This window comes from Antrostomus carolinensis, unplaced genomic scaffold, assembly GCF_000700745.2.
Source record: "Antrostomus carolinensis isolate BGI_N321 unplaced genomic scaffold, ASM70074v2 scaffold23381, whole genome shotgun sequence".
NCBI classification, from domain to species: Eukaryota; Metazoa; Chordata; class Aves; order Caprimulgiformes; family Caprimulgidae; genus Antrostomus; species Antrostomus carolinensis.
In genome coordinates, this window is record NW_010295157.1 from 22,702 (window position 1) to 48,524 (window position 25,823).

The window sequence follows — 25,823 nt, forward strand, 5'->3', positions numbered from 1 at the left end:
CAAATTTTTTCTAACTGATTTACTTATATCACAGTCACTGCACTAGAGCAGTCAAGGATCTGATCAGACTCAATCCTTTGTGATCAATAGCCCCATTTCTACTATAAACCCTGTACTCAAAGACAGCTTTAGTATTTCTTCAGCAAAGATAAGCAATCCTGTGAAGCACGAACTGCCGCTTAAACCAAATGCTGATCAAAGATCAAAATACAACCTTAGAAAAGACTGTCAGTCTGTTAGACCAACAAAACCTCTACTTATTGACCTCTAATGAGTCATCATTATAATACAGTTTCACAGTAAACAGAAGTTGCATCGTGGTTCAAAAAACCACAGTTTTTTTGAAGTTAATGAAATTTAAGCATCTCCCAAACCTGTGCATGCCACAACAAAGCAGGTTAGACTGTCCACCTTACCTTTTCACCCTTGCCTCCTGGAACACCAGCAACACCTCTCTCTCCTGGGATTCCACCAGGGCCAGCAGGACCAGGAGCACCAGCAGCACCAACATTGCCAGGCTCACCCTAGCAGTAACAGCATACCATGTAAGACAGATCAAGTAATTCACACCATTTGGAACAAAATTTTGTCATTACTACTTTGCCCATCATTCTGCTTGCTTGTAAACAGTGTGAGTAGTAGTATTTAATCTTAAACTACTGTGCTTATTTTACTTTTTCAGCTAGTGAAGATGACAGACGTGAACACCTTCTCTGATTCTGTGGGCTCCTGAGGTTTTAGGGTGTCCCACATTCCAAAATAGACTTTTGTGGAAAGACTATCCACAGAAGTCTTAAAAACTAAGATCCATGTTCAATTAGCATCAAGCCAATGTTATTTTGGTAGATGACAGCTCACTATTGTGCTAATGTTGTGGGGAAAATATTGCTTACTAGACACAACAACTTCCTGTGTAGAGGTGGGTATAAATAGAAGTCAGTATGAATCCTGGCCAAAATCTCAGTCCCTATCTTAAGACAGAATAATAGTACACTCAGCTGACAAGCTGTATTCAAATTGATTCCAAATTGGAGTTCCCCTCCTGTCTTTTATAGCGCTAAACATAAAAAACATTAATATTGGAGTGGACTATCTGGGATAAAGCTTTATCATTTGAAGAAATGACCCAGTGGCTATGGTGTATAGGTAACTACCTGTTACCAGTAATAACTTATCCTCTAGAAAAGGCTTCGGATTGCCTTCATCAGAAATTCACCAGTAAGGCAATGGTAGCTGGAAAAGGCATACCTTGTTACCCTCAGGGCCTGGTGGGCCAGATGGACCACGGCTTCCAATGGGACCAGCAGGACCAACAGCACCGCTTTCACCAGGAAGACCACGTTCACCCTGCAGAAGACAGTCTGATCTGAGTTTTTCCTTGAATTGTTCTATAGCTTTGACGTTTAAAAGCAATGACAAGTAGCAATGACAATGCGATGCATTTTTAGCTGAACAAACCATTAAGAACTATGAGAATTGCACAATATTAACTACACTGGTCATAAGAACTGGCTCTAGCTTTTGACACAATATAGCAAAACAAAGTACTAAAGTCTTGCAACATGATAACAGCTGACAATAAAAGTACAAGTACTTCTTGAACATGGATTTTGGCTGTTGTGCTCATTCTGGTAACCATGGCTTGCATTCTATTGTCAAATGGAGCTTCTGACACCAATTTGAGGGCAGATTATAGATTCTAGCAAAATCAGAGTCATAATAATTGGAGAGCAATTATTTTTACATTAGCAAATGCCTAGTGAATATTGTAGAATAAAGGCGACAGCTAAAGCCTACTAATGTGACCTGTAAGTTATAAAAGGCATAAGGATACATTCTGAAACAGAGGTCATCTGGAGATGTGGAAGTAGCCAGAAACTGGGCTTAAACGCTCAACAGATGTATCAAAGGTAGAAATACCAGTTTTACTAAAGGCATCTCAAATTATCCCTCTGTGATCAACCTGGACATCAATGAATAATCTTTTAAGGCATAATGGAGATTTTCAGTTACATTGGAGAATCTGGGAGCTTGAATGAGAACTATCATGTGGTCAGAAAACTGACTCAAGTAGAGGTACCACACTGCTGAAAAGCACTAATGATGCAGAAGGCTAACTAATATTGTAGTGATATTCCTCAATTAATCTGTCTTTTCATTACTTTTACATATATCTTGTTAGTGACAGAGAGGCAGAAAAGGAAGAAAGATATTTATGAAATATGCAGATATCATAAAGGTGAAAGCTTTTGTCAACAGGAAGAAAGGTTGGCATATTACACAGGAAGAAGTCAATAACCTGCTGGCTGGCTATCACAGTAGAAGTGGGAAAAAATTCAAGAATGCAAAGTACCAGGCCATTTATTTAGGTACCAAAAATTAGTATCTGTGCTGGGCGGGGGGGAAGCAGGGGGCAATACCTTCTAATGACTATTCCAAGCTCTGGATTTAGCCCACCATTTCTTCACAAAGTCATTACACAGGAAGCAGGAGCTGGCTAGCAAGGGATGGTATGGCTGAACTGGTCACAGTAAGAAGTTCTATGCACAGGTACTTGAGATGAAAATTCTCATATGCACCAGGCCTCAGTATAACACTGTAGGGTCAGCTTCTCGTCATCCACATTCTCATTGTGAGGTTCATTAATTAAAAAAATCAGATCAGCTCATCAGGATATCATTACTTGGGTAATATTCATATTGCTTATCTAGAAGTTTACTAACACTGGCAGCAAAGAAAATGATCCTTCATTCCTGGGAGTCTGCTGCAATATGTTCTATGCTGTAACTGAGATGGGCCATTTGTCTTGAGAATCTTGGAAATCTATATAGTTACTATTATTATTGAACACATTATTAAGACACTGTATCAGATTTCAAATGAGTTACTCACTCTTGGGCCAGCAGGACCAGGGACACCAAATTCACCATGAAGACCCTAGAAGAGAGTAGATGTACTGGTAAAGCTTGTTTCTAAAGCAAACTTATTGGCTTAAATTGTGCTTTGTTTCTTAACAGTAAACAGAAATGCTTCTCAAACTGTAGCAGCATATTGAAAATCTTCAGACTGAAACCAATCTTTTTAGACACAGAAATAAACCCTTTTCATATAACTGCACAATATCTCAGACCACACATGGGATAATACTTTCTCATCTGAACAAAGAGTTAGCTATTACATTCCAAGCTCATTTTTCAGGTATATGCAATGTAAACTCTTACAGGGACACAGACAGCTGTAACTATAAACTTTACGGGTACTTATGGCACATAGGATGCATAGTTTGCAGATTACATCACACACTAACTGTGCAGAATCTAGAGCCTGAATTACTGCTAGGCTACCTCAGTTGTATGCTGTTGTAAATTCACCGAAATCAGTTGAGGTGCAAAAGCATACAACTGGAGAAATGGAAGGCTAGATTGAACCTCAGACATTTCAAAAGAAATCCAAAGTAAAATATTGTTCATGCACTGTCTTTTCTTTTGAGGGTGAGGGGCATGTTTATTGCTGCTTAAGGCCTGAGAAGCAAAAGATTGGCTTTGCTCAGTTTCACACCAAAACTTTGAAAAAAGAAGTATGCTGCAAATTCCAATGGACCTTCTTCATTTGTGGCTAGCTTTAACAGAAGGAATTATTAAACTTTGCATATAACAGATTGCTTTGTCTTCGCAAATTGATCCAACAGGCTCTTGCTTCAACACATGAGCAATTTGAAACATAATGCTTATGCAACACCTGCCCCTACTTATGGAGTACTGCATCTGTCACTCACCCTTTCGCCTGGTTTACCAGCTTCACCAGCTGGACCCGATGGACCTGGTAGACCCTAAGTGTAAAGAAACAAGAATACAAAAAAAGTTAAGGCAGAAGCATTTTCTGCTTTGTAAACCACTGATAAGATTAAGCAGAGCACATAGTTACTTACCTGGAAGCCAGGAGGGCCAGCGGGACCTTGTTCACCCTTTCCACCTTGGTTGCCCTGGATTGAATGAAAAACAATTATTAGCTTACAAGGAGAAACACAGGAAAATGGATTTTAAAATGGAAAGTCCCATTAATGAAAGGTAAATCACAAATTGGATCTCTGCAGAGGCTGTTACTTACAGTGACTCCAGGAGGACCCTGAGCACCATTGTTTCCCTCTGGACCAGGAGCACCCTAAATGTGTTCAAGCAGAAAGGTATTATGAAAGTTTTTATTTGTTATGAATAACATCTCTCTAAAGTGATTCTATGCTAAAAACAAAGGTCTCTGGCTGGATATTTTGAACTTAACCATTTACTTGTAAGAGCAACACTGTCAAAAGGTATCAAAGATGTTTACAATTTTAAATTCTGGTGATCGTTTTAGTTATTGCAGCACATTCACCCTTAAGGAAACTTCTTTTGCAACTACAGATTACAGGAACCTTGCTGATAGCTTTTTTCCCAGAACAGGCTAATTCTTTGGTCCCTTAAATTGAATAATTAATAAATTTAAACTATCAGTAAGAAGTTGGAAATTTACAGGATAAATTAGAAACCATACACTGTCCTAAAAAATTTGCACAGGGAGTGCTATTTTTTCCTCTTCATAGGAAGCTAATGCCCTATAATTAATTACCCAAATAATAACTCAGAAGGGTAGTTTTTCATTTATCCCTTAATTAATAGTCCCCACTGGCATGAGACTAGATCAATGCATTCCCAAGTGCTTCTCTATTTCATCACCTATTCATGCTTGCACAAGACAATGCTACCTTCTTATAAAGGTTTTTAAAATCTACTTTTTTGTCTCTGTACATTGATAAAGAAAACTTATCCACATACCCGTGGGCCAGCAAGACCAACGTTGCCTTTTTCACCAGGTTTGCCAGGTTCACCCTGAAGTTAAAAGAAAAAGATTCAGAAGTTAACCAAGACTTTTTATTAGATTCAGTTTAAACTACTGAACAGAGTCTGATATTTGCCTTGCCAGAAGATTTATTGTAATATTTCTTTAACGCTAATTAAAACATCCGCAAGCTCTATCTGCCTTGTTGAACCACTTAGAAAGAACAGCTCAAAAATAAATGCCTTTAACTTTCAAAACTCCATTCCTTTATTTTTTGAGATCATAATTCATGACACTCTGTATAGTATCCCATACAATACAATATATATACATCTGCATGTGTGTGTTATAGCAACACCACAAATCCAGATGATTACTGTTATGTGTGGCCTCGTGTCAAGAGCCCCACTGAAATAACTGGTAGCTTTTCTTCTGAAGTGAGTGAGTTCTGGATTGTGCTCCATAAATAACAATACTCTGGAACTGAAACGTAGGCTTGGTGGCCAACTTTTACAGAACTTTTACTGACATGGTAAAAAGTACAGAACTTTTTATAGAAATGGTAAAATGTACATGCAGAAATTCTAACATAGACATACATTATTATAATCACTTCAATGTCCAAATATTCCTAAACTAATTAAATTGTTTTTCATTTGTTTAATGTATTTTAGATAACTGGAAAATAATTTAAAACGGAACTCTTGAATGTAAGTGGATGCCATCCAATAAACAGTACAGCAGGACACAGGGAGATGTGTTTGATTGTTAGAGTTGAGGATCCACAGATTAGTCTGAAAATACCTTTATAGTAATAGAAAGTTTCTATACTGTACTTACAGTGGGACCCTTTGGTCCAGGGAATCCAATGTTGCCAGGCTCACCTCTGTTACCAGCTGGACCGATTGGCCCAACCCTACCGTCTGCTCCAGGAAAACCCTAAAAAAATAAATCATATTATTAAATGGCTGGAGCAATTTAATTAGAGTTTAGTTTTAGTGCACTGACAGGAAGCAAGTGCCATCTGGCTTTCAAACACTGTTTATACATCACATGCTTAAGCATTCCTCCATTTTTCTCCTTTTTGTAGAACTGTGTATTTCTTCTTCCCCTTCTAGGACACAGGTCTGATTTGAGACCCACAGAAATGAATGGAAAGTTTCATATCTATCTTCTGAGTAACATGCTAGTAAAATCTTGCTGGTTTTACACAGAATTATGTTAGAGTCCAGTGATGAGATCTCTGCTTTTTGAAGTCTCAATTTATACCTACGTTTCATAGGCAATAGGAAAAGAGAATGAACAGCAGGATACTTACAACAGGACCTTCCTTGCCAGCAGGGCCTGGGCTTCCAGGTTGACCTGGGAGACCCTGAGAAAGGAAAGGTTTCATGTTTTTAGGAGGAAACCAATTCACCCAACAGTTAGCCATTTTTTTTTTCCCCTACACGTGTGCATACACACACACAAACACCAGGTTATGAATAACACTCTGGAAACAGGACTGTATGTCCTATCAAGATTACATCTAAAACACACTGAAGTTTGATTCGCTGGTGTGTGCTCCCATGCCGGTTGAAAACCAGCACAGGTAAGTACCTGTTTCACTCAGATGAACTCATTTAGGCTCTTACTTTAGCAGAGAATGTACTTAACTATTTGCAGATGCCTAATAGTTCGCACACGCAGTGAAAACTCTTTCACGTCATGGTGTGGGGTAGGAAGAGAAAGAGTAGATTAAAGAGGATAAAAGGCAATGACATGGACATAATCTGGCTGCAGTCAGCAGCACTAAATGTGGATGGCTGTATACAGTTAAATCTTTTATAAAATAAAATTGAGATAATTAAGATCAGCCATCTCACATCATTTTAGTAGGGTTTATTTTTCTTTTAATTACTTAAAAAGAGGACACACACTTCAGCTGTGACTTTAATGACCACATTCTGTAAATAATCACAAGTGGAACCCCCTCTCAGAAGTCAATGTAGTATCCAATACAAGGGGGCACTGCTCCACAACAAGGCAATCAAATGCTACCACATACAAATGAAATCAATTTCAAGAAACATTTTGATGCTTCTTAATCATTTCCTCATGGATGTTTTTTCAATAGAGGGTGGAAGTGCCCTAATTGTGGTTCGCACAGGCTGAATTTTTGCAGTTAGATTTCTGAATGATTTTATCTCTAAACTGGAAGTCATTTTCTTTTTGCATAGTTCAAACTTATACCACAGACTTCAAACTTACTCTTGGACCCATAAGACCAGGCTCACCAGGACGGCCAGCATCACCATTAGGACCCTTAGCACCAACAGGACCACTAGCACCACGGTTACCAGCAGGTCCCTACCAAAATAAGTTAAAAAAATTAGGGAGAGGTAGAAAAAAGCATCACACATCTGTATGTAAAAGAAGATGGTTTCGAAATAGTGACCCAGACAAAAGTCTTACCATGACACCAGCTCTGCCATCAGCTCCAGGGAGACCACGAGATCCAGGCACACCCTGCAAGTGAACACAAAACAAATAAAGAAAGGGAAAGAAATAAATCTGTTCCTAAAGCTGTACAGTGTTTGCTAAATTTCAGCCTTCTGAGTAGGTCTGCTGAATTTGAAGTAAGTGCAGCTCTAAGCACACACACCTGAAAGAAATCTCTCTCACTTCCTTTAGATTTCTTTAAATTTTAATCTGCTTGTATCAGAGCATTTTCACTGTTCACTGTAATCTAAGAGTGGCTCTAGCCAGCACCTAGGATCCCACAACCAGGCCCACACGTTTCATCTTTGCTTCTCTGCAGTTACTGGCTTTTCCATGACTCTGTGTACCTCACCCAAGGCTCAACACTGAATCGTTATCTCTACCAAAAAAATCTGGTGGAAACACCACCATTTTTCCTATTCTTTTCCAGTAAAGTCCTGCTCCTCCATGAAGCCACATGCCTCCTGAAATTCACTGAGTTGCTTCCTCACACAGTGAAAAGCACACTAGGCACCCTTGAAGACACTGAATTGAAACTTTTTGCCTTATGCTACATGTGAGCCAATGATCTGATTTAAGCAGTTAAATCCCATCACAAAGCTTTAAGAATAATCAAAGATAATTCATTAAATATTACACAATGGATAAATCAAAGCAACCTCTAATTACTTCAAGGATAGGCTAGTAAACTGCATTAATACAAAGCAAAAATAGATTTAGTTCCAACTAATCAAAAGGCTCAGAATGGCAAATGATCTTTGCTTAGCAGCATTAATGTAAATTTAATTACTCATAATTACTTAATTTGCCTTTCTGAGTCTAGCTTTATTCCCTCATTCGTTTTTGTTTCTACTTCTGGAACATGAAAAGAAAACCTACTCTTAGACCAGCAGGGCCTGGGGGACCAGCAGAGCCAGGTTCACCATTGCTGCCTCTCTTGCCTTCCTCACCACTAGGACCAGGAGGGCCGGGGGGTCCAGCAGCGCCCTATTTCAGGCAAACAGAGAAAAAGAAGAAATCAGGTGCTGTGTTGCAGCTACTATCAGATTTTGTTCACCGAAACAACCTTCACGTGCTGACATACTTACAGGCTCACCCTTGTTACCACTTTCTCCCTTGGCACCAGCAGGGCCTGGTTCACCCTAGAGTCCAAAACAAAAAGAGATCATAGAATTAAGCACCATTCTGTAAATCTCTCTTCTATCTGGACAACTTTTTCATGAATCAAAATGCCCTTTAATCATCCCATGCCATGCCTCCCTCTATTTTCATAAATGGTAACTGTACTTTTGGCTTAACAGGCATGAAAAAAACATGTTAAAAATACTTTGAAATGGTAGTAATTGAACTATGAAATATTCAAGGCTGGTTCCTCTACTGAGGATACCCATTGAGGGCCTGATCGTGAGACTGATGTCACATCTCTCTTTGTACTAGAACATGGACAGAGCTTAACAGTCCTTACACCCAAAGGGAGTGCAAAGTGAACCTCTTCAGTCTCACCATATGAAGCAAGCAGTGAGACACAAAAATTAACTAAAACATTTAATTATAGAGGAGTAAGAAAAAATGTTTGCATTAAATACAAGAATATACCTAGAGGAAATCTTTTACAACTGTGCATACTGTGTCCAATTTTCAAATGAAGACATGAAGACAAGGTCACTTACAACAAGTCCTCTAGCACCACTAGGACCAGCAGGGCCAGGAGGACCAGGAATACCACGGGGACCGGGCAGACCAGGAGCACCAGCAACACCAGGAAGACCCTGTCCAACAAAGGGAAAAAAAAGGTATTATGAGCCCATTATCTTTTCTGTTGCATTAACTGAATTATTTTTTGTTTTAGAATAGACAAGTGTGAGTATGGCTGTACTTACAGCTGCACCTTTAGCTCCTGGAAGACCATTAGCACCAGGGTTGCCCTATTAGGAAAGATAACAATACTGGTTAATTGCAAATGTCAAGTGCACCTGTCCAACAATAGTTTAAGTCTGGCAAGTTACTCACTGGAGGGCCAACAGGACCACTAGAACCAGGAAGTCCAATCTCTCCTCTTGGACCAGCAGGACCAGTAGGACCAGCATTACCAGCAGGTCCGATTTCACCCTGTTTGAGGGAAGGACAGAGCCCCCTTTTAGTGTACACAACGTTAGGGGACTAGTGGAGCAATCCTATATTAGCCTGACATTAAGAAGACAATCTGATATATATATATACACTTGCTTCAGAGGCCAGGAAATCAAGGAGCTGAGAGCTTTTATTGGATTTTAAAGGAACTGAAACTGGGAAGCCTAGCTAGGCCCCATTGAAACTTATGGCTAACCCAGGAACAACAGACCCTCAACACATCTAAGAAGCTACATTATCACTGAGGATTACACAGAAGGTTGGCCTAGTAAATCAGGATTACAATTCCAGTCTCATCTGTAGCCATGTGCCTCCATCATTGGCCTGAGATGCCTCACAGCATATGAGACCTAATTTACCATTATCTTATTACACCTTAAGATGCCATTTGTACTGATGCAAAATGATGCCTGATCAGAGTGCTGCAGGATAGTGTTCACAGTGGAGTAAATGACAGGAAAAAAGGTTCTTGGTTTTACTTGCAGAAGCTTGTATTCACTAAGTCTACTACAAAGACTGAATATAATGACAATTTCTCTTCAGTAATTCTCTCAGTAGTCAGAGTTCACCCTGGACATATAGGTAGTCTTCTCTTGAAATTACATACTGTAACCACACTCATATCTGCATCAGAGAGATTTAATAGTTTACAAAAGTCTTGCCTTTCGACAAAAATAACCAGAATGGGATCTCAATTTTTTCTCATCTTCCCTGCAGTTAACATTAAGATGTCTAGCAAATAACACTCTATTTTCTTCAAAAGGTGGATCAAAATAAGAGTTTTGTCTGTTGTGACAAGGAGTTTGAGTATTTGTGTTAAGAATGAAAAACTGTATCATTCTACATGTACCTGTATGCTGCTCTGAACTTCTTGGCAAATGGTCAGTGAAGTTTTTAAATGCACTATATGGGACATTCTTGCCCCAAATCCTCTGTCCTTCCTTAGACAAAGTAAAGTTCAAAATAATGGGAGTCTTACCCAGCTAAAATGCTAAGATCTGAGCAATAAACTGAATCATCTAAGTGACAGTCTGAAAGAGCAAAATGGTATTGCCCTATATCTGAAAAGTTTCTCCATTGTAATTTCAAGAACTTAGGCTGGAAGGAACCCAGTACTCAACTGCAGCTTCTTGGCCCTCCACTATTTCTGTAAAGTGATGTAAAATGCTACTTTGCTTATTTATCATGATCCATGTCACCTTTCAAAGGTGTATACAACTTCACCATGTAGGAAGTAGTAAAAAACCAACAGAGGTTATGTGTCTTCCTGAATCTGCCTAGCGTCAGTTTTCAGCTGTGAAGTAACTGCTGCATTTTAAATTAGTATTCATATATAATTTCTCCAAATACTATAGGGATTCATCCTCATCTTGATCTGTACCTGTCTGATAAGAAAGCACTCCCATTCCACAGAGGGTGTTTTTTGCTGCCTAGCAATACTTGTTACTATATTTCATCTTCACTATCATCAAATGCACCACTAGAAGCAGATGTTCATACCTTAGCACCAGGAGCACCTGGGAAGCCTGGAGGACCAGCAGCACCAATAGGGCCCTAGGAAATGAAAGGGAAGCAGTTGTATAAAGGTATTAAATGATGACAGAAGAACCTTGCTTGCTTAAGTAAACATATTAAACAAATGCACATTTACTGAGACACTTCTGCCCATTACCACCTCAGGATATCAGTTGCCTTTTGCAATTCCAAACTGACAGATTTGATTCACTACAAACAGTTAAGAGCAAGGTCAATGCTGAAAAATATTTGCAGTGAACATAAAAAATGTGAATTAAGGTACAATTGGTATAACCTTGCCTTGAGGCCAAACACCTGAGAAAGAACAAACAGAGGATGGGCAGAGGCAGGCATCTGCAAGGGAAGATGTCTTGCTGCACAGCCCCACAACGAATGAAGGGGAGCACCGCATCCTGCAATTGCAAGCCTTAGGTGGCTGTTTCCAACACTCTTACTGTGCAAGGGTAACTGTGTACACTTTCACACCAGTGGTCCTTCTGGACTACTGGTCACACACAAGAGCCCTGTGTTGCTGACAGCATTTGTCCTTCTTCACACATGGGAAGCGGGTTGCCAAGATCTCTGCACCACTTTACAAGCCAGTGCTTGGCACAATTTATATGGAGGTCAGTAAGAATGTACTAGAAATTGGATCAGGCTTAGCAGCAGCTGAGAGCAGGAGCTGATTCTAACGTGCGAATGAATTAAAAATCTTGATTCATACCCAGAGTATACATTTTGAGGCAGTGAATGTGTGCAGCCCCAGTCCCCTTCCATTAAACTGTTTTTTTTTTTAATATCAAAGGCAAAGGCGTGTCAGCTTGAAGAGGACCTTCTCCTGCTCCTACTGCGTCTAGCTACTGCTGTGACATCTGTAATTACAATGGGACAAGCTTCCTAGTGTACAGCACCCAGACACCACAAGAGAAAATACTTTGATGGATTCATAGCCTTTTTTATTCTTTAATGCATACAGATACAAAGGCATAGATTTTCTTCAATTGTTAATGAAACATCCAACTTGTTCATAGCTATTGGGGACTGATATCTACTTTTTTGTGAGCTAACATCTTCCAATTATAAATACTTATTATAAAACTGCCTCACAAATCCAAGGGAATAAAATGGGTCAGCTGGTATAGCAAAGAGCAACTGGCTTCCAACGTTCTATAATGTACTGTGTTTGTTACAAAATACGTATCTGGAATTCTCAATGGTTTTGCATAAGCAAAGAAAAAAGACCAAATGCCCTTTAAGATATGTATGAAAATGTAAACTTCCAGAATTTCCATTGCATTGCAGTGACTCTTTTTATGTTTAAATTCCCAGTGGCAAGGAGAATAAAGCAATATTTCTGTTTTGGTTTAAAAAAAAAATGTTAATAAGTGCTATGAAGAATGTTTACAGCATCATAACCTATGCATGTGTAAAATAACTTTAGCCTGGCATAGAGGCTGGGACACAATGCAACTCTCTGCTGCTGCCCGTTCAGAGTAACAACTCTGTAATCAGCAGCTCCAGAATATTTTTCCTATAGTAAGTAATTTGCCTTCAAGATAACTAAAATGCTTTGGTTTTACTACAAAAGTAAAACATCAAATCTTAGCTCTAGGTCTTTATTTGCCTACAATTTAAATGCCCAATCATGTATATTTTTTAAATACCCCACGTGGGAGAATTGAAGTGAAATTCACACTTATGCTAACATTATACTCTGTTAAAGCACGACAGATATTTGCAGTGACGAGGAATATTAAAATCAACTTTAGCAAAGTTAACAGAACCAAGTAGAGCTTCATCATTGATTCAAATTTTGAAGACAAAAAGGAAAAACTATTCTGGGCTATTCCTGAAAACTTACAGCTTTTAAATGTGTGTACAAGGGTATAGTTTATTTCACTGAAATAAATGAGGTTTACTAAAGTCAGTGGTATACTATGGCAACACTACCTCCTTTTAAAAGGACAAATCTGCATTGGATTAGCACTTATTAGAATAGTTACTGTTTACCAGTCAGATGAGGACAGTTGGATCCTACTGGCCTTTCACACTAGGTCACATAACTTGGGTATCAGTGGTGAATCAAAAAGGTTAGCTCCTGTTAGACAGGACAACATTGCAGGTGCAAAGCTGTGCCCTAGAGTGCATGTAATTGTTTCAGGATGTATATAGTCATCTGCAACATGTGCATGGTCTATACCTGTTAAAAGGTACAAAATCTCTTTAGTCTGGGGATGAGAACTGTTCTCTTAGACTGTTGGAAGCGTGAATTCTGTTCTTTGGGTGTTTCCCTATGAACTCACCAGTGCAAATGAGAGAATATTTGGTTCCTTTGATACAAATGCGTTTAATACAAATCCTGAGGCTCTCAGGATATTGTCTGCAAAGGGTTTATGTTTTATTAATTCTTTTTGTGATGGTGTGACAAGCAACAATGAACTGTGTTAAAAATGTCCACACAAACAACTTCTTGGAAGCTGAAAACATCCTCTATACAGAAAGAGGGACATAAGGCCTAATGGAACCAGATTGTGAAAGATCAAGACTGAAACTTACAGCAGGTCCGGTGGGGCCAGCACTGCCATCACTTCCACGAGCACCCTGTGAGGAGAGAACATGATAAATACAGTCTGAAAGACATTCAAAGATCAGAGGAAGTCACAGGTAGTGGCTAAACATGATAGACAGACGGGAAGCCACTTACAGCTGGTCCAGGGGCACCTACTCTTCCTCTCTCACCAGGGAGACCACGAGCACCCTGAAAGAAAAATTAAGTTAACTCATTTATATCTGTTCACTGAACAAAGACATACAGATTTTTTTTCTTCTGCTAAGTCTCTATATGAAGTGTGTTGCAGCCAGGGAATTCTGTTCTAAATATTCACATACTGTTACATTAAAGTAGTTAGCTAGCTGGAGTGTCACTCATGACAAAAAATGAATAAAATGCTGGCTGAACCATATCTTTCAGATTATCTTTTTCCACAGCAGCAGTAAATACTTACAGGTTGTCCTGGGGTACCATTTTCACCGGGGGCACCAGGTTCTCCCTATGAAAAAGAAAGTTTGCAGGCTTGAATTACTTAAAGGATGCTCTGGACAGACAACATAACACCACCTAGAGAGATATTCAACTGCTGGATCATACTGTCCTTGTCTCCTGTAGCACTTGCACCACAGTGTACAGTAATAGCACATCAGGTCCTGAGGGTGCAGTCCTTGTACATACTGGAAAATGGCCAGTTGGAATCCTCTTAGAAGAGGAGGGCCAGAGCACATCACTTCACTTACCCATCTCAGCCTTCTTCACTCCCTTTCTTTATTGTGATATTTACTCAGTAGCACCCACCTGAGAGAGCGCCTGGATAGTCAATTACCAATTCAGATCAATCAGTATTTGTTTTTTAGCTAGAGCAGAAGCAGAATGATGCTTTCTTCTGCTTGATGTTAAGGTGACAAAGTTTCTGTCAAATAAGGATCTGCCTCGGGTACTTTTAACTTAAGACCAATAAATCTGAGATATGAGCAACAGCCATTAAAACATGACTCCTCTCCTTTTAGTATTGTGTTCTCAACAAGTCTGTAGTTGATCAAGTCTGATCTATAGTGACAAGATTTGCTCTAGAGACTTGTATCCTGAAAATATCTGAATGCACCTAGTCTTAAATGCTGCAAACAGCACAAGTTTTTGCCTTCATCACTGCTTTCAGCGCAGTTATAACATGAGTGTCCTTGACTCATCATGCTTGTGTTTTTCACTCAGATTAGCACTCTTGCTATTAACTGTTCTTTCCTTTACTTAATTGCTTTATCTGCTTTTAATCTCCAACGACTGGACAGACTGAGTGTTTGTTATCTCTTTACCAAACTTCTTCTGAAGATTAACAACCCACAGTGATATTGGAGATTACTATGTTACAATTAATAACTCTATAAGCTAAGTATATAGTAATTATATATAATTTCCCTCACTCATCTGAGGAAGGCAAAAAGGAAAAAGCCTGTGAAGATCAAATAGCCATAACTCAGAAGAGCACTGCATTTATCCAAAGTTTTAACAGAAAACTTTACACTAGAACATGTGTCTCATAGCAGAATTTTGTAGAAAAATGAGATCCTTTAATTTTAGTGTGCTTTACAAAAAACACCAAAACCCCAAATACAATCCATAGAAAAGCAGAGACAGCAAAAATCAGTCTCAAGGGCTGCTGGATAACCAGCAGCTGGATAACCAATGATTAGGAGCCAAGTTCTGCAGCTCTCACTCACTGAACGTACTAACTCGACTGAGGGCTCAAGAGTAAGGCTCCAGGAATAATTCCTCATGTTACGGTGCACATATTTGTCCTACATAGATTCACTGACTTCTAGATTATTGCAGCTGGGAAATGTTTAATGACAACATGGAAGAAAAATTGGAGGGGACTTTCCAATTGTCTTTCGCTAGGAAGAGCTACAAATGCATTTTCAGATTTCATCTTTACCTTGGTGCCAGGAGTACCAGGTTGTCCCTTTTGACCATCCAGACCATTGTGTCCCTATATTGAGTAGAAATATAATATTAAGTACATATTTTCCCACTAATGGCTATGCACACTCTTAAGTCTTGTAAGATAAATTCTTCTTTCTATACAAAATTATTTCCTAATATAATCTTATGATTTTTTAAAAAAATTAATCTTTCATATCAGGAGATATTAAAAACTTCAAAGACATTCATAGAATCATAGAATCATAGAATGGTTTGGGTTGGAAGGGACCTTGAAGATCATCTAGTTCCAACCCCCCTGCCATGAGCAGGGACACCTTACACTAGATCAGGTTGCTCAAAGCCTCATCCACCCTGGTCTTAAACACTTCCAGGGAGGGGGCATCTACAACCTCTTTGGGCAACCTGTTCCAGTGTCTCACCACCCTCACACTAAAGAACTTCTTCCTAATATCTAATCTAAACCTACCCTCTTTCAGTTTAAAGCCATTCCCCCTAGTTCTGTCATTAACTGCCCTAACGAAAAGTCCCTCCCCAGCTTTCTTATAGGCCCCCTTCAGGTACTGGAAGGCCGCTATAAGATCTCCCCTAAGCCTTCTCTTCTCCAGGCTGAACAGCCCCAGCTCTTTCAGCCTGTCTTCATAGGAGAGGTGTTCCAGCCCTCGGATCATCCTCGTGGCCCTCTTCTGGACCTGTTCTAACAGATCCATGTCCCTCTTGTGCTGGGGGCTCCAGAACTGGATGCAGTACTCCAGGTGGGGCCTTACAAGAGCTGAGTAGAGGGGGAGAATCACCTCCCTCGACCTGCTGGCCACGCTTCTCTTGATGCAGCCCAGGATACGGTTGGCCTTCTGGGCTGCAAGTGCACATTGCACATTCATGCACTTAGAATATATATTCTTAATTTCGAGGGGATTTCCAGGGGTTTTCAGTATGCTGAAGTTTTATCTAGTCTTAACTATTCAGGGAAAAAGTATGCATACACTCACCCTAATTCCCTTAAAGCCAGGCAGACCAGGAGTTCCAGGGAAACCACGAGCACCCTAAAAGCACACAGTGAATGAATGATTGTCTCTCATATTATATACTGCAGTTAAAACAGAAGAAAAAGCCAAGTCTTTCAGTAAAATTAATGAGTAGATTTGGGCTGTGATCATTCAAGTGAGGAACACTGTCCATTCCCAAACCTCCCAGGACCAGACTTGTTCAGAGACTAGCAGGAATCAACCTGATTTTCCAGTTGTGAATCTCAGAAATTTCATGCATTAACATGTGCTAGCACAGCTGTTTTAGCTTTCGCTGCCAAGGCACTGGCTCACCTGCTCCTTTATATCTCCTTATTATGTCACTTGTAGCTTGCTCTACTGGGAGGGAAGACTACAAAACAAAAACTTAACTATATGATATCCCTGAAGGTAAGAATTTAAATTGGATTAATCCATTTAGGGAGTATTGCTAGACTGTTAATGTGGTGTAATTCAGGAATGTCATTAGGTTTCACTGATAAGAGAACTGTTCGTACTGTATAGAGTAGATCGCTACATACCTGAGGGCCAGCAACACCCCTCTCACCAGGTCGTCCAGGTTTGCCAGGGTGACCCTAAAAAATGCGGTAAAAATGTACCAAGAAGGAAAGCTCATTTTATAAAATAACAACATAAACCATTAAAAAAGAAAAGACCTTGGCAATAAACACGGAGAGCTTGTTAACTTTCAAGCTTCCCTCTTCCTGTATTCAGGAAGCTAAATAATGTATTTGGAGAGGTTTTGAAGTTATCTATTTTTCTATACATTTCCAATATACAGCATCTCTTGTATGATAAAATAATTATTTCAGCGGTTTATTTATTCTATTCTATATTATAGAACAATGTATAAATTATGGCCAATAGAATGCTTAGCTTAACAATAACCTAATGTGAGAGTTGAATCATAGTCCCAAAAGAGACAAGAAACATTTAATAACCACTTACGTCTTCACCAGCCTTTCCTGGAGGACCAGGGGGACCACGAGGACCGTGAGGACCCTGTTAAAAACAGATCGAGGAATACTTAAAGCCTGATTCTTCAGATAAGTCTTTTCACTGGTTTCTGACTTGAGTTGGGGCTTAGCTGGAGCCTGAACTGAAACAAGGTCCTTCCCTCCTAATTGAGTTTGCACTTTATGATTCCAACCTGAAGGAGTCTGAATCTGAGCGTTCAGCTCTGTTTCTGTAACAGGATGAAGCAAGAATATCCAATTCAAACATTCAAGAATGTGCATATGGATAGGAGAAACAGGCCTAAGCATTACAAGCCTACTTTGGTGTCCTATTTCTAATGCCAACAGTGTCTGTATGTGAAACTTGTACTTACTGTTTGACCAGGTTCACCAGGCTCACCAGGAACACCTTGAAAACCAGGAGGACCCTAAAAGAGAATGAAGATTTTGGTAGTGTTTGAACAAGCTGTTTTGTAATTTTACACAGATATGTCAATGCTAATTAGACAGTAGGACATATAAGACTGTACTTACAGGGGGTCCAGATGCTCCAGGTGGGCCTCTAGGTCCCATTAAACCCTAGGGGAGAAAAATTACAAGACGTTTTGCTTTGTTTTTTTTTTTTTTTAAAAAAAAAACCACCATTATGTAAACTAATCTGTAACATCAATTCCCGCTGTTCCTAAAATATTGGTTAGCATTAGTTTTCAGTGTGCAATGTCCAAATCAAGCTAGAGGAAGTTAAGAAATCTGCATGAATTTGCATAGGGAGTCCAAGTGCAAACAGATCTTCTAATGGCAATGAACCAGCGCAGAATCCTGTGAGACGGTTAGGAATGTGCCATTATGGCTGAGAATCTTGTGATTAGGCTTCTTAGTCAAGTCTGGCTTGTTAGCAAGTGCACTGGTTCATTCATCTATGTACCCTCTCCCTTCCTGTGCATGAACTTCCAGAGTTTAAAGACAAGCGTCATAAAAACACATTAAGAAAGTTTGTATTTTTGAGCCTGACAATTTTATCATGATTTTCAAGAAGAGATGTTGGATAGAAGGATCATTAAAATGGTAGAGAGGCAAAAGGGAAAATAAAGGTATATAAACGGCAATATCAGCATGAACTGGGAGGTTCACACATAATTTTGGAAAGAAACAACTCTTATACATACTGGGTATACATCTATTTCAAATAATGACCATCTTCTGTCTAAATATTTTATTTTGTTTTCTGGTTTTGATTAAATTCTCTTCATTTCACCTCCAAAATAAGTCACTAACATACTCTCCTTGACTGAACTGAGAAAAGAAAAAAAAAAGGGTCAAAAATCCCTTTTGAAATTTTCGAAGATTACTGCACTTTCTTAACAGTCATCTTAAGCTTTACTAAACAAGCAAACAACTTTGAACTGAAATTTAATTTAGGCTTCTATTGTCCAAATAAATGTTTTATGAGATGTTTCAACAGAAACCATTATGTTTTTAATTGGGTTTAAAACCTTCTTGAGAACTCTTCTAAATTTTCTCATTACAAGATTAAAATCATGTGCCAACTTTTCCATTGCTTACGTAGCTTTCCCATAAGACTGAATACTTTTTATTAAGGGAAATAAATGCATATTAAATACAAGCATTTACTTATGGAAGCTAAAGCAATATTGTGGCTATAAAAATACACAGTAATTCTAGGAAAAAAAAATGTTTCTGGACAGTCTGAATCATACGTGCTGCATAAACCCTATGAATCTCTTCACAAATTATATTCTGTAATCGGTTTTATCTCCTTTTTTATCTTCCCAATTTCTCATATTGTCTTTATGAAACTTAAAATTCCTCATAGTAGGTAGATTTTACTGCTGTTGCTGTCAGATGAACCCTAACTGACCCCAAAATTGGAACTTAGAAATTGTGACACCCCAAATAAATCCTCATCTACATTTGCTAATTTATTGTCAGACACTGAGGGCAGAACTTGATTAAAAATACTCCTGTTTTCCTATTTTAGTATCTAAATGGATGTCAAAATATTTTCAAAAATTCATTTAATATTACACTGTTTTCAGGAATGGAAACAAGCACTTGACCCAGAATAATCCTGGGCAGGCTTCATCCTGCTGCTCACCCATCAGATGCATTGTCCACGATGTCAGTGTGTGTGGTGGATTTACCCCATATTCTGCTATCTATGTACACTGAAAATATCTGCTAATATCAGGAAGGGTTAGATATCTTGATGGAGAGGCAATAGACTCCTTAAATGTCCATTTTGACACAGTTTACAGTAACCGATAAAGATTCCTCCTCAGAATAGCCTTGTGGTACCAAGTACTAATATTCAGTTGTTGAGAACCAAACGCAGTGGCCAATTTCCTACCAAATGTGTGCAATCCAGGGATATCAAAACATTTGTACAACCACGGGAGAAAAACATCAGCAACTGCAACTGAGGTACTGAGTTACTTTCTAGACCTACATCTGATTTAGAGAGCAGCTTTACAACTGATCTCATTCCTAAAACACAATCTTCTCAATATGGGTAAAGTAATACTGTATCAAAGTAAATCTGTTATATGACACCAGATTATGAAATTCACTGATTAATAAACCTGTGGTCAGACAGAATTAAAGCACAAGACCCATCAGTACTATATTCAAGTTACATATACAGTCCCAAGACCATATTTCAAGTCCTAAGACTGTATTTCAAACACTTCACATTGTCCTACATCAGAGGATCACTTTACAGTCTGACTCAATATTAGATCAAAACACCAACTTTAGAACTATGTCTTGCATTAATACAGCTGGATTAGACTCAAAGGAAAATACTAAACACGTTATTATGCAAGTTATCAAGTGCTATATCATATACTTACCATAGGTCCTGGGCCAAAATCAGCTGCTTTAGATGGATCATATTGAGCAGCGAAGTTCTGTAGGTGATAAAATGTTTGAAATTAAAATATCAAAAAATTTACTTTAAAAAGTATTTATAGTTATCATTCTACAGCTAAATGGCATCTGACTTGCTACACTTGCTATACGGTATGTTAAAGCAGTATGTGTAAAATTAAGTAAACATAGAGCTACTTAATACATTTCTATTGACTTGTTTCCATAAAGACTTGATTTTACTAGGAAGGCCCTTTCACACAATGGCCTCAAATATCTACACAGTAGTGACAGGGAGGCACTGCAATAGTGTGAAGTGAAAATTAAGAATGTAAACTCAATGCTCATTTAAAATCAAAAACTTTACTGAAACGCTCAAACAATTCTGCCTAATTTCCAGTAAGAGAAGTTATGCATATTTTTTTCACCACATTGCATAAGTAAAATTAATGTACCAGCCCTGACTGACTATTGGAGGAGGTGGGCCTTTCAGCTTCAAGAAGTTCTGAGCAGGATGCAGCCTCAGAAACACTGCACTGGAGTTTTGATCTCCTATCAATTTAAGACTTGTAGGCAAATATAAATCTAGTTTTGTAGAGTACACTTTCCCTCTTTCCCCCTTCACTAAAATGGAAAGAAGTTCTATACAATATAATAAAAATATTTTTCTTGCTTTTTTGTTTTATTAGTGTATTAAAATAATATAAACTAATGAAAGCAGTTTGGGGTTTGCTAATAGGAAAATAAATTATTGCTATTCATATTGAAGGCAATGGAGTCTTCTTCCATGCAAGAGGATTTACTGCACTTGCTTAATACGACACTGTCTATGTCTTCATGTTCCCTGTGCAAGCTAATGTCCAGCAAAGAGTTAAAGCCAGCGTTCTTCAGAGAATACATGATGGACACTTTTGCCATGTGCATGTGACACAATCCACTTATATTCTGCAGCATGAAAACAGACAGAAATGAAGAATTCTAAAGGAAGAGAGGTATTGACTTCTAAGTACGGACTTCCAGCTTCAGTGTAACCTTCTCCAGCTAATTCCAATACAGTTGCTGTCTCTTGAACCCAACTGCAAAGTGATGTTTCTTTTCTCCATCTGCTTAACAGCACAGGTTTCATTTAGTTGAATCCTAATCCGTACGCATTATGGCTGTACATATTTAATGCTAATTAACAGGGTTGATTTGTTCCTGTGCGTAAGTCTCTATTGAATAAAAAATCCAAATTTGCCATGGAAAATATACATCACAAGGAAGAGTTTCATTGGAACCGGGACCATGAATTTCAAGCCAAGAATATTTCCTCTATGTTCCAATGCAACATCAGTGTTTTCCAGCAGATATGCATTTAGACTTTGGATGTCACAAAGCAGAGATTATCAGTTTCAGTAATAGAAAGTTTGGATGCCTTACTCCACCAAGACCTGGAGGACCAGGGGGGCCTGGAGGACCTGGTAGACCGTCTTCACCATCTCTGCCTGGTGGACCTGGTGGACCCTAGAGTCAAAAAGTGGATTATGAAGTGAACATTAGAAGTGGTTAAAGAAATTTCTGAAGTTATAAAATTAATTAACAACCAGGCACCTACAGCACACATTACAGCAGTGCTATATATAGTTTCAATAAATGGCTAACTTTAGAAAATAAGCATAGCCTGTATTTACATTGTCTTGCCACACCTCATATCAGATATTTACTGTAGTTTCATATTTAAGAAGATCTATGGGGGTAACAATGGATCTACACTAGTAAAGCATAACCTCCAAATTGGGAAGTTTCATTTTAAGTGACCAAATTTTGGACCCATGAACCCCAAGCAATCCATGTAGACTCACACAGCCTGTTAGACTGTTAGTGAAAGCCTAAAATTTGAACAGTTAGGGATTGGCAGAGGCCAGCCCTACTGGTATAAGCTGACAGATGCAGAGTGAGTCAAAGGCCAGTTTTTAATCAATCTAGACTATTTGCTGGTGTAATTGCAAATTCAATGGCAATAAAACTGTGCACTTCTACAGATTTTTGATACTGCCACTCTGCTACCACTGTCATAACTCCTTTTGCAACAACTTGAAATGACACGTGTTCATTCCAGCTACGCTTGCTTGTTCTCTCATCCTCAATGCACAAAGCTGGGCACGTTTTGCCATCGTGGCAACTGAGGTGAGGTATTTCACTCGGTCCGTATTTTGGACCCAGTTCAGTAGAAAGATGAAGATGAAAACCATAGTAAAAGTCTTACAGATTTCTAAAGGAGAAGGATTAGGCTTGCTGCCTACAATCCCATTTCATTAAACAGATTTACTTAGTGGTAGCCTAAAGCAAATATTCAGTTGACCATACAGATATGCTCTTCCTAATGGTCGTCATTATGGTCATCAGCATATCATGATCTAAGAAATCTTCAACAGCTACCTATCCATACTATGGCTTTTTAATTTTCAGAAGATACAAAATGCTGTAACTACACACTGCTCAGGTAAGGATGTTTAATTTCAGAACACTACTTTACAAAAAGCAGCAATGATACAGAAGCAAATCAGAAAAGCAGATATCAGATATGAATGCACATTACAATTAAATGATTCAGCTTTTATCCTTGTTTTTACAGTAGCCTTTAGCAGTACAATATCCGCTTTGACTAATAGAAGGTAGATGACAAATACCTAGCTGCAAAGAAGAGAGCTTTTTCAAGCCATCTTTGGAAGCACAGATAATGAACAATCTTCAAAGCTAGCTTTGTCTATTCTGGTTTGATATAGAGAGCTTATCCATATACCACATTGTTTAAGACTATATCTTTACGTGTCAACTTTCCCTTCCACATTTTCATTACTATCTCCACTGTGGGCAGTTGGAAAAAAGTTTTTCAAACCATCACTTGGAGTGCTAGGCTGACATCCAAACTCAACCACATCTGCTCAGGCACAATTACAACAATTAGGTTGGTCAGGTATTGCTGGGGCAGAATGTGGTACATAGATAACTTGGTTTCTTTTTAATGAAATTGTACTTGCAAGCTTCTACAGGTACATTCATTTAATCTCACATCGATGCCTAAACTTATTTTTTTTCTACTGCTCTTCCAACAACTGTTGTTCAAAGATGACAAACAAATGATCATCAATCTAATTCCTTACCCTTTCTCCCTGAGGCCCTTTGTCTCCTCTAGGGCCCTGTTGGAAGGAAACAAAACTTAATGAGTTACCATGGAAATTTTCCAGGCTGATACAGGGAAACGGACACATTAAAAATAATTAGTGTACATGAAAAAGGGAAAGAAGGCTGCACATACACTTCTGATAGCTATTTTCTGCAGACAGTATATTATTTTTCCACAATCAGCTACTGGAAATAGATTAGTCACTGTCATTACCTTGTCAGTTAAAAGTATCACTGCACAGTCCACAGAAGTACTTGCAAAGTTGGTTTTAGTCTCTACTGAATAACTGGCTCTAATTCAACAGCGGTGACTTTTAGAATCTATTTAGCCTTTACACCCGTATGGATATTTCTGTAACGTTCAATTAATACAAATCTTTCCAAAGGAACTCTGGTTGAACAAGAATGCTACTTTGATGCCGTTTAGTTCTTGGTAGGCTTAGTTCTGCTCTTGGGTAAAGCAGCTTAAATCCAGTATTTGAATTTACCCTAGTGTTAAGATGTTGCACCCGTTGTTCCCTCCTTTTGACTTCCTACTCATCTCAGTGCTACTGCTATTCTCAGGGAACACTAGAAATAACGAATGTAGTCAGTTTGCCTTTCACCCAATATTCAACAAAGTATTAATCTGCCTAAGAATATCTGATATCATCACCATTTCCGCACAAGAAAAAGAAAAATGCTTACCTTCCGCCCTGCAGGTGCCTGGAAAAAATAAAGAAGAGAATTAAAGAAAAATATACAATTTCTCACAATATTTTAAACTAAAATTATGTACGAGCTTTAAATTTTAAACTAAAATTATGTAGACTCATCTTCTTACATAACTATAATTTTTCTCAGTACAGTATATTTAAGTATGCCCTGTGGTTTTTAAATTATTATGAAGGCTACAAGTTTATTATATAGCAAAGATACATGTAACTACATTAGAACATTCTGACAAAGACTGACAGTTTTATACCTACTACAGCCTACATAACTACCATAAAAGTCACACCTGAGTCCTTTCATAATCCTTCTCTGCAATTAAATTTAGACTGGAAGACGATTTAAAGTACAGTCATCTCCAATCCAAACTGCCAGGTATAATGTCCAAACACCACTGCTCTGTTAATTTCTCCTCATGGTCTTTACACCTATGAAGGCAGTCTCTTAAAAAGGCCGTCCCACTTGAGAAATTGGGGTGGGTACATTTCCAGGCAGTCCCTTCATGATTTGATTGGTATCTTTCCATGGCCGTCTTGGGAATTAACGTTAGTAAATAATACTGCCACTAAAAGAAGTCTAGACTGATAATTGAAGTTGAGTGTTACATACTAGATAAAAAATAATTATACTGACCTCACTCACATCTGGAAAAAGAAGGGAAAGAAAAAAAAAGGAGATAATTAGAGTGTGGATTCAGTTATTTTGCAAGTTTTACATTTCAGTGCTTATAAATCAAAATGCAATTTTGTCCATTTTCTTAATGGACAAAACATTTTCTTAATGTAATTTTTTACTTTTAATGTGATTATCTTAAACTGTATAAACTCACAGGTGAGACTGCTATGCATTTCAAACTCAGAACAGACTTGCTAATGAAACTAAAACAACTATGACAGAGTAAAAAGAGCTGATAAAGTAAGAAGGCAGATGTATTCTATAAGCCTTCTCTAAATACGCTTAAACATATCTCCATGGAAAAAAATGCACATACATATTTTCATATGCGTGCATGCAACAGATGAATTAACCCAGACAGGCTGACACATGTGAAGATATTAAATTGTAGGAGTAATCATAAATTTTCATACAAATGGCCTCATCTCATTTTTGATAGAGAATGGTTCTACCCAAACATACCTATTTCCACAATTTCCTGTAAAATGTCATAATGTATAACAGAGAACAATTTGAAGCTATTAAACACCAAATAGCAAATAACTTTCTCTCTCTGTTATTTACTACAAAGTATGCTCTTCTTAATTAGTTGGGGACACTAATTTTCAAAAATCTGTTTTCTGAATTTCAAGCAATTAAAAATCTATTTTGGCTGAAACTTACCACGGTAAAAACGTCTCACATCACACTTTAATGCCAGCAACTTGCCATTATTGCTAACTGGCGGGTTGCTGGGTGCCTTCCCACAAAGCGTCCCTCTGGCAGTGTGGACGGTCACACTGAACCCAGGCGATTCACACAGCCCAGCAAGAAGGTAACGACACCGGGGTGCTGAACACTACAAAGCGCTGAAATACGACGGCAGAACACCGACTGCCCATACTAACTCAACACAAAATAAAAAGCGTTACTGCCCCGCGGTGACGGTGACACTGGCGACCGCACCATCTGATTTCGGGAAAAGCGGGGCGGAGG

At 38.5% G+C, this 25,823-nt stretch overlaps 1 protein-coding gene across 1 annotated transcript in view; it reads right to left on the reverse strand.

Moving 5' to 3' along the window:
• Positions 1 to 25,686, reverse strand: part of COL1A2 (collagen type I alpha 2 chain) — a gene marked incomplete at its 5' end in the record, with an annotated part of 40,648 nt that extends 14,962 nt beyond the window's left edge. Inside the window, 32 exons of the mRNA XM_010177896.1 lie at positions 417 to 524; positions 1,249 to 1,347; positions 2,893 to 2,937; positions 3,776 to 3,829; positions 3,929 to 3,982; positions 4,108 to 4,161; positions 4,812 to 4,865; positions 5,656 to 5,754; positions 6,134 to 6,187; positions 7,066 to 7,164; positions 7,270 to 7,323; positions 8,176 to 8,283; positions 8,385 to 8,438; positions 8,967 to 9,065; positions 9,177 to 9,221; positions 9,307 to 9,405; positions 10,927 to 10,980; positions 13,498 to 13,542; positions 13,646 to 13,699; positions 13,947 to 13,991; positions 15,426 to 15,479; positions 16,420 to 16,473; positions 16,977 to 17,030; positions 17,404 to 17,457; positions 17,786 to 17,839; positions 17,946 to 17,990; positions 20,282 to 20,338; positions 21,717 to 21,800; positions 23,441 to 23,476; positions 24,150 to 24,167; positions 24,807 to 24,817; positions 25,512 to 25,686. Of these exons, the coding sequence (XP_010176198.1) occupies positions 417 to 524; positions 1,249 to 1,347; positions 2,893 to 2,937; positions 3,776 to 3,829; positions 3,929 to 3,982; positions 4,108 to 4,161; positions 4,812 to 4,865; positions 5,656 to 5,754; positions 6,134 to 6,187; positions 7,066 to 7,164; positions 7,270 to 7,323; positions 8,176 to 8,283; positions 8,385 to 8,438; positions 8,967 to 9,065; positions 9,177 to 9,221; positions 9,307 to 9,405; positions 10,927 to 10,980; positions 13,498 to 13,542; positions 13,646 to 13,699; positions 13,947 to 13,991; positions 15,426 to 15,479; positions 16,420 to 16,473; positions 16,977 to 17,030; positions 17,404 to 17,457; positions 17,786 to 17,839; positions 17,946 to 17,990; positions 20,282 to 20,338; positions 21,717 to 21,800; positions 23,441 to 23,476; positions 24,150 to 24,167; positions 24,807 to 24,817; positions 25,512 to 25,686 (2,073 nt within the window). The remainder of the gene's footprint in view (positions 1 to 416; positions 525 to 1,248; positions 1,348 to 2,892; positions 2,938 to 3,775; positions 3,830 to 3,928; positions 3,983 to 4,107; positions 4,162 to 4,811; positions 4,866 to 5,655; positions 5,755 to 6,133; positions 6,188 to 7,065; positions 7,165 to 7,269; positions 7,324 to 8,175; positions 8,284 to 8,384; positions 8,439 to 8,966; positions 9,066 to 9,176; positions 9,222 to 9,306; positions 9,406 to 10,926; positions 10,981 to 13,497; positions 13,543 to 13,645; positions 13,700 to 13,946; positions 13,992 to 15,425; positions 15,480 to 16,419; positions 16,474 to 16,976; positions 17,031 to 17,403; positions 17,458 to 17,785; positions 17,840 to 17,945; positions 17,991 to 20,281; positions 20,339 to 21,716; positions 21,801 to 23,440; positions 23,477 to 24,149; positions 24,168 to 24,806; positions 24,818 to 25,511) is intronic.
• Positions 25,687 to 25,823: the final 137 nt, after the last annotated feature.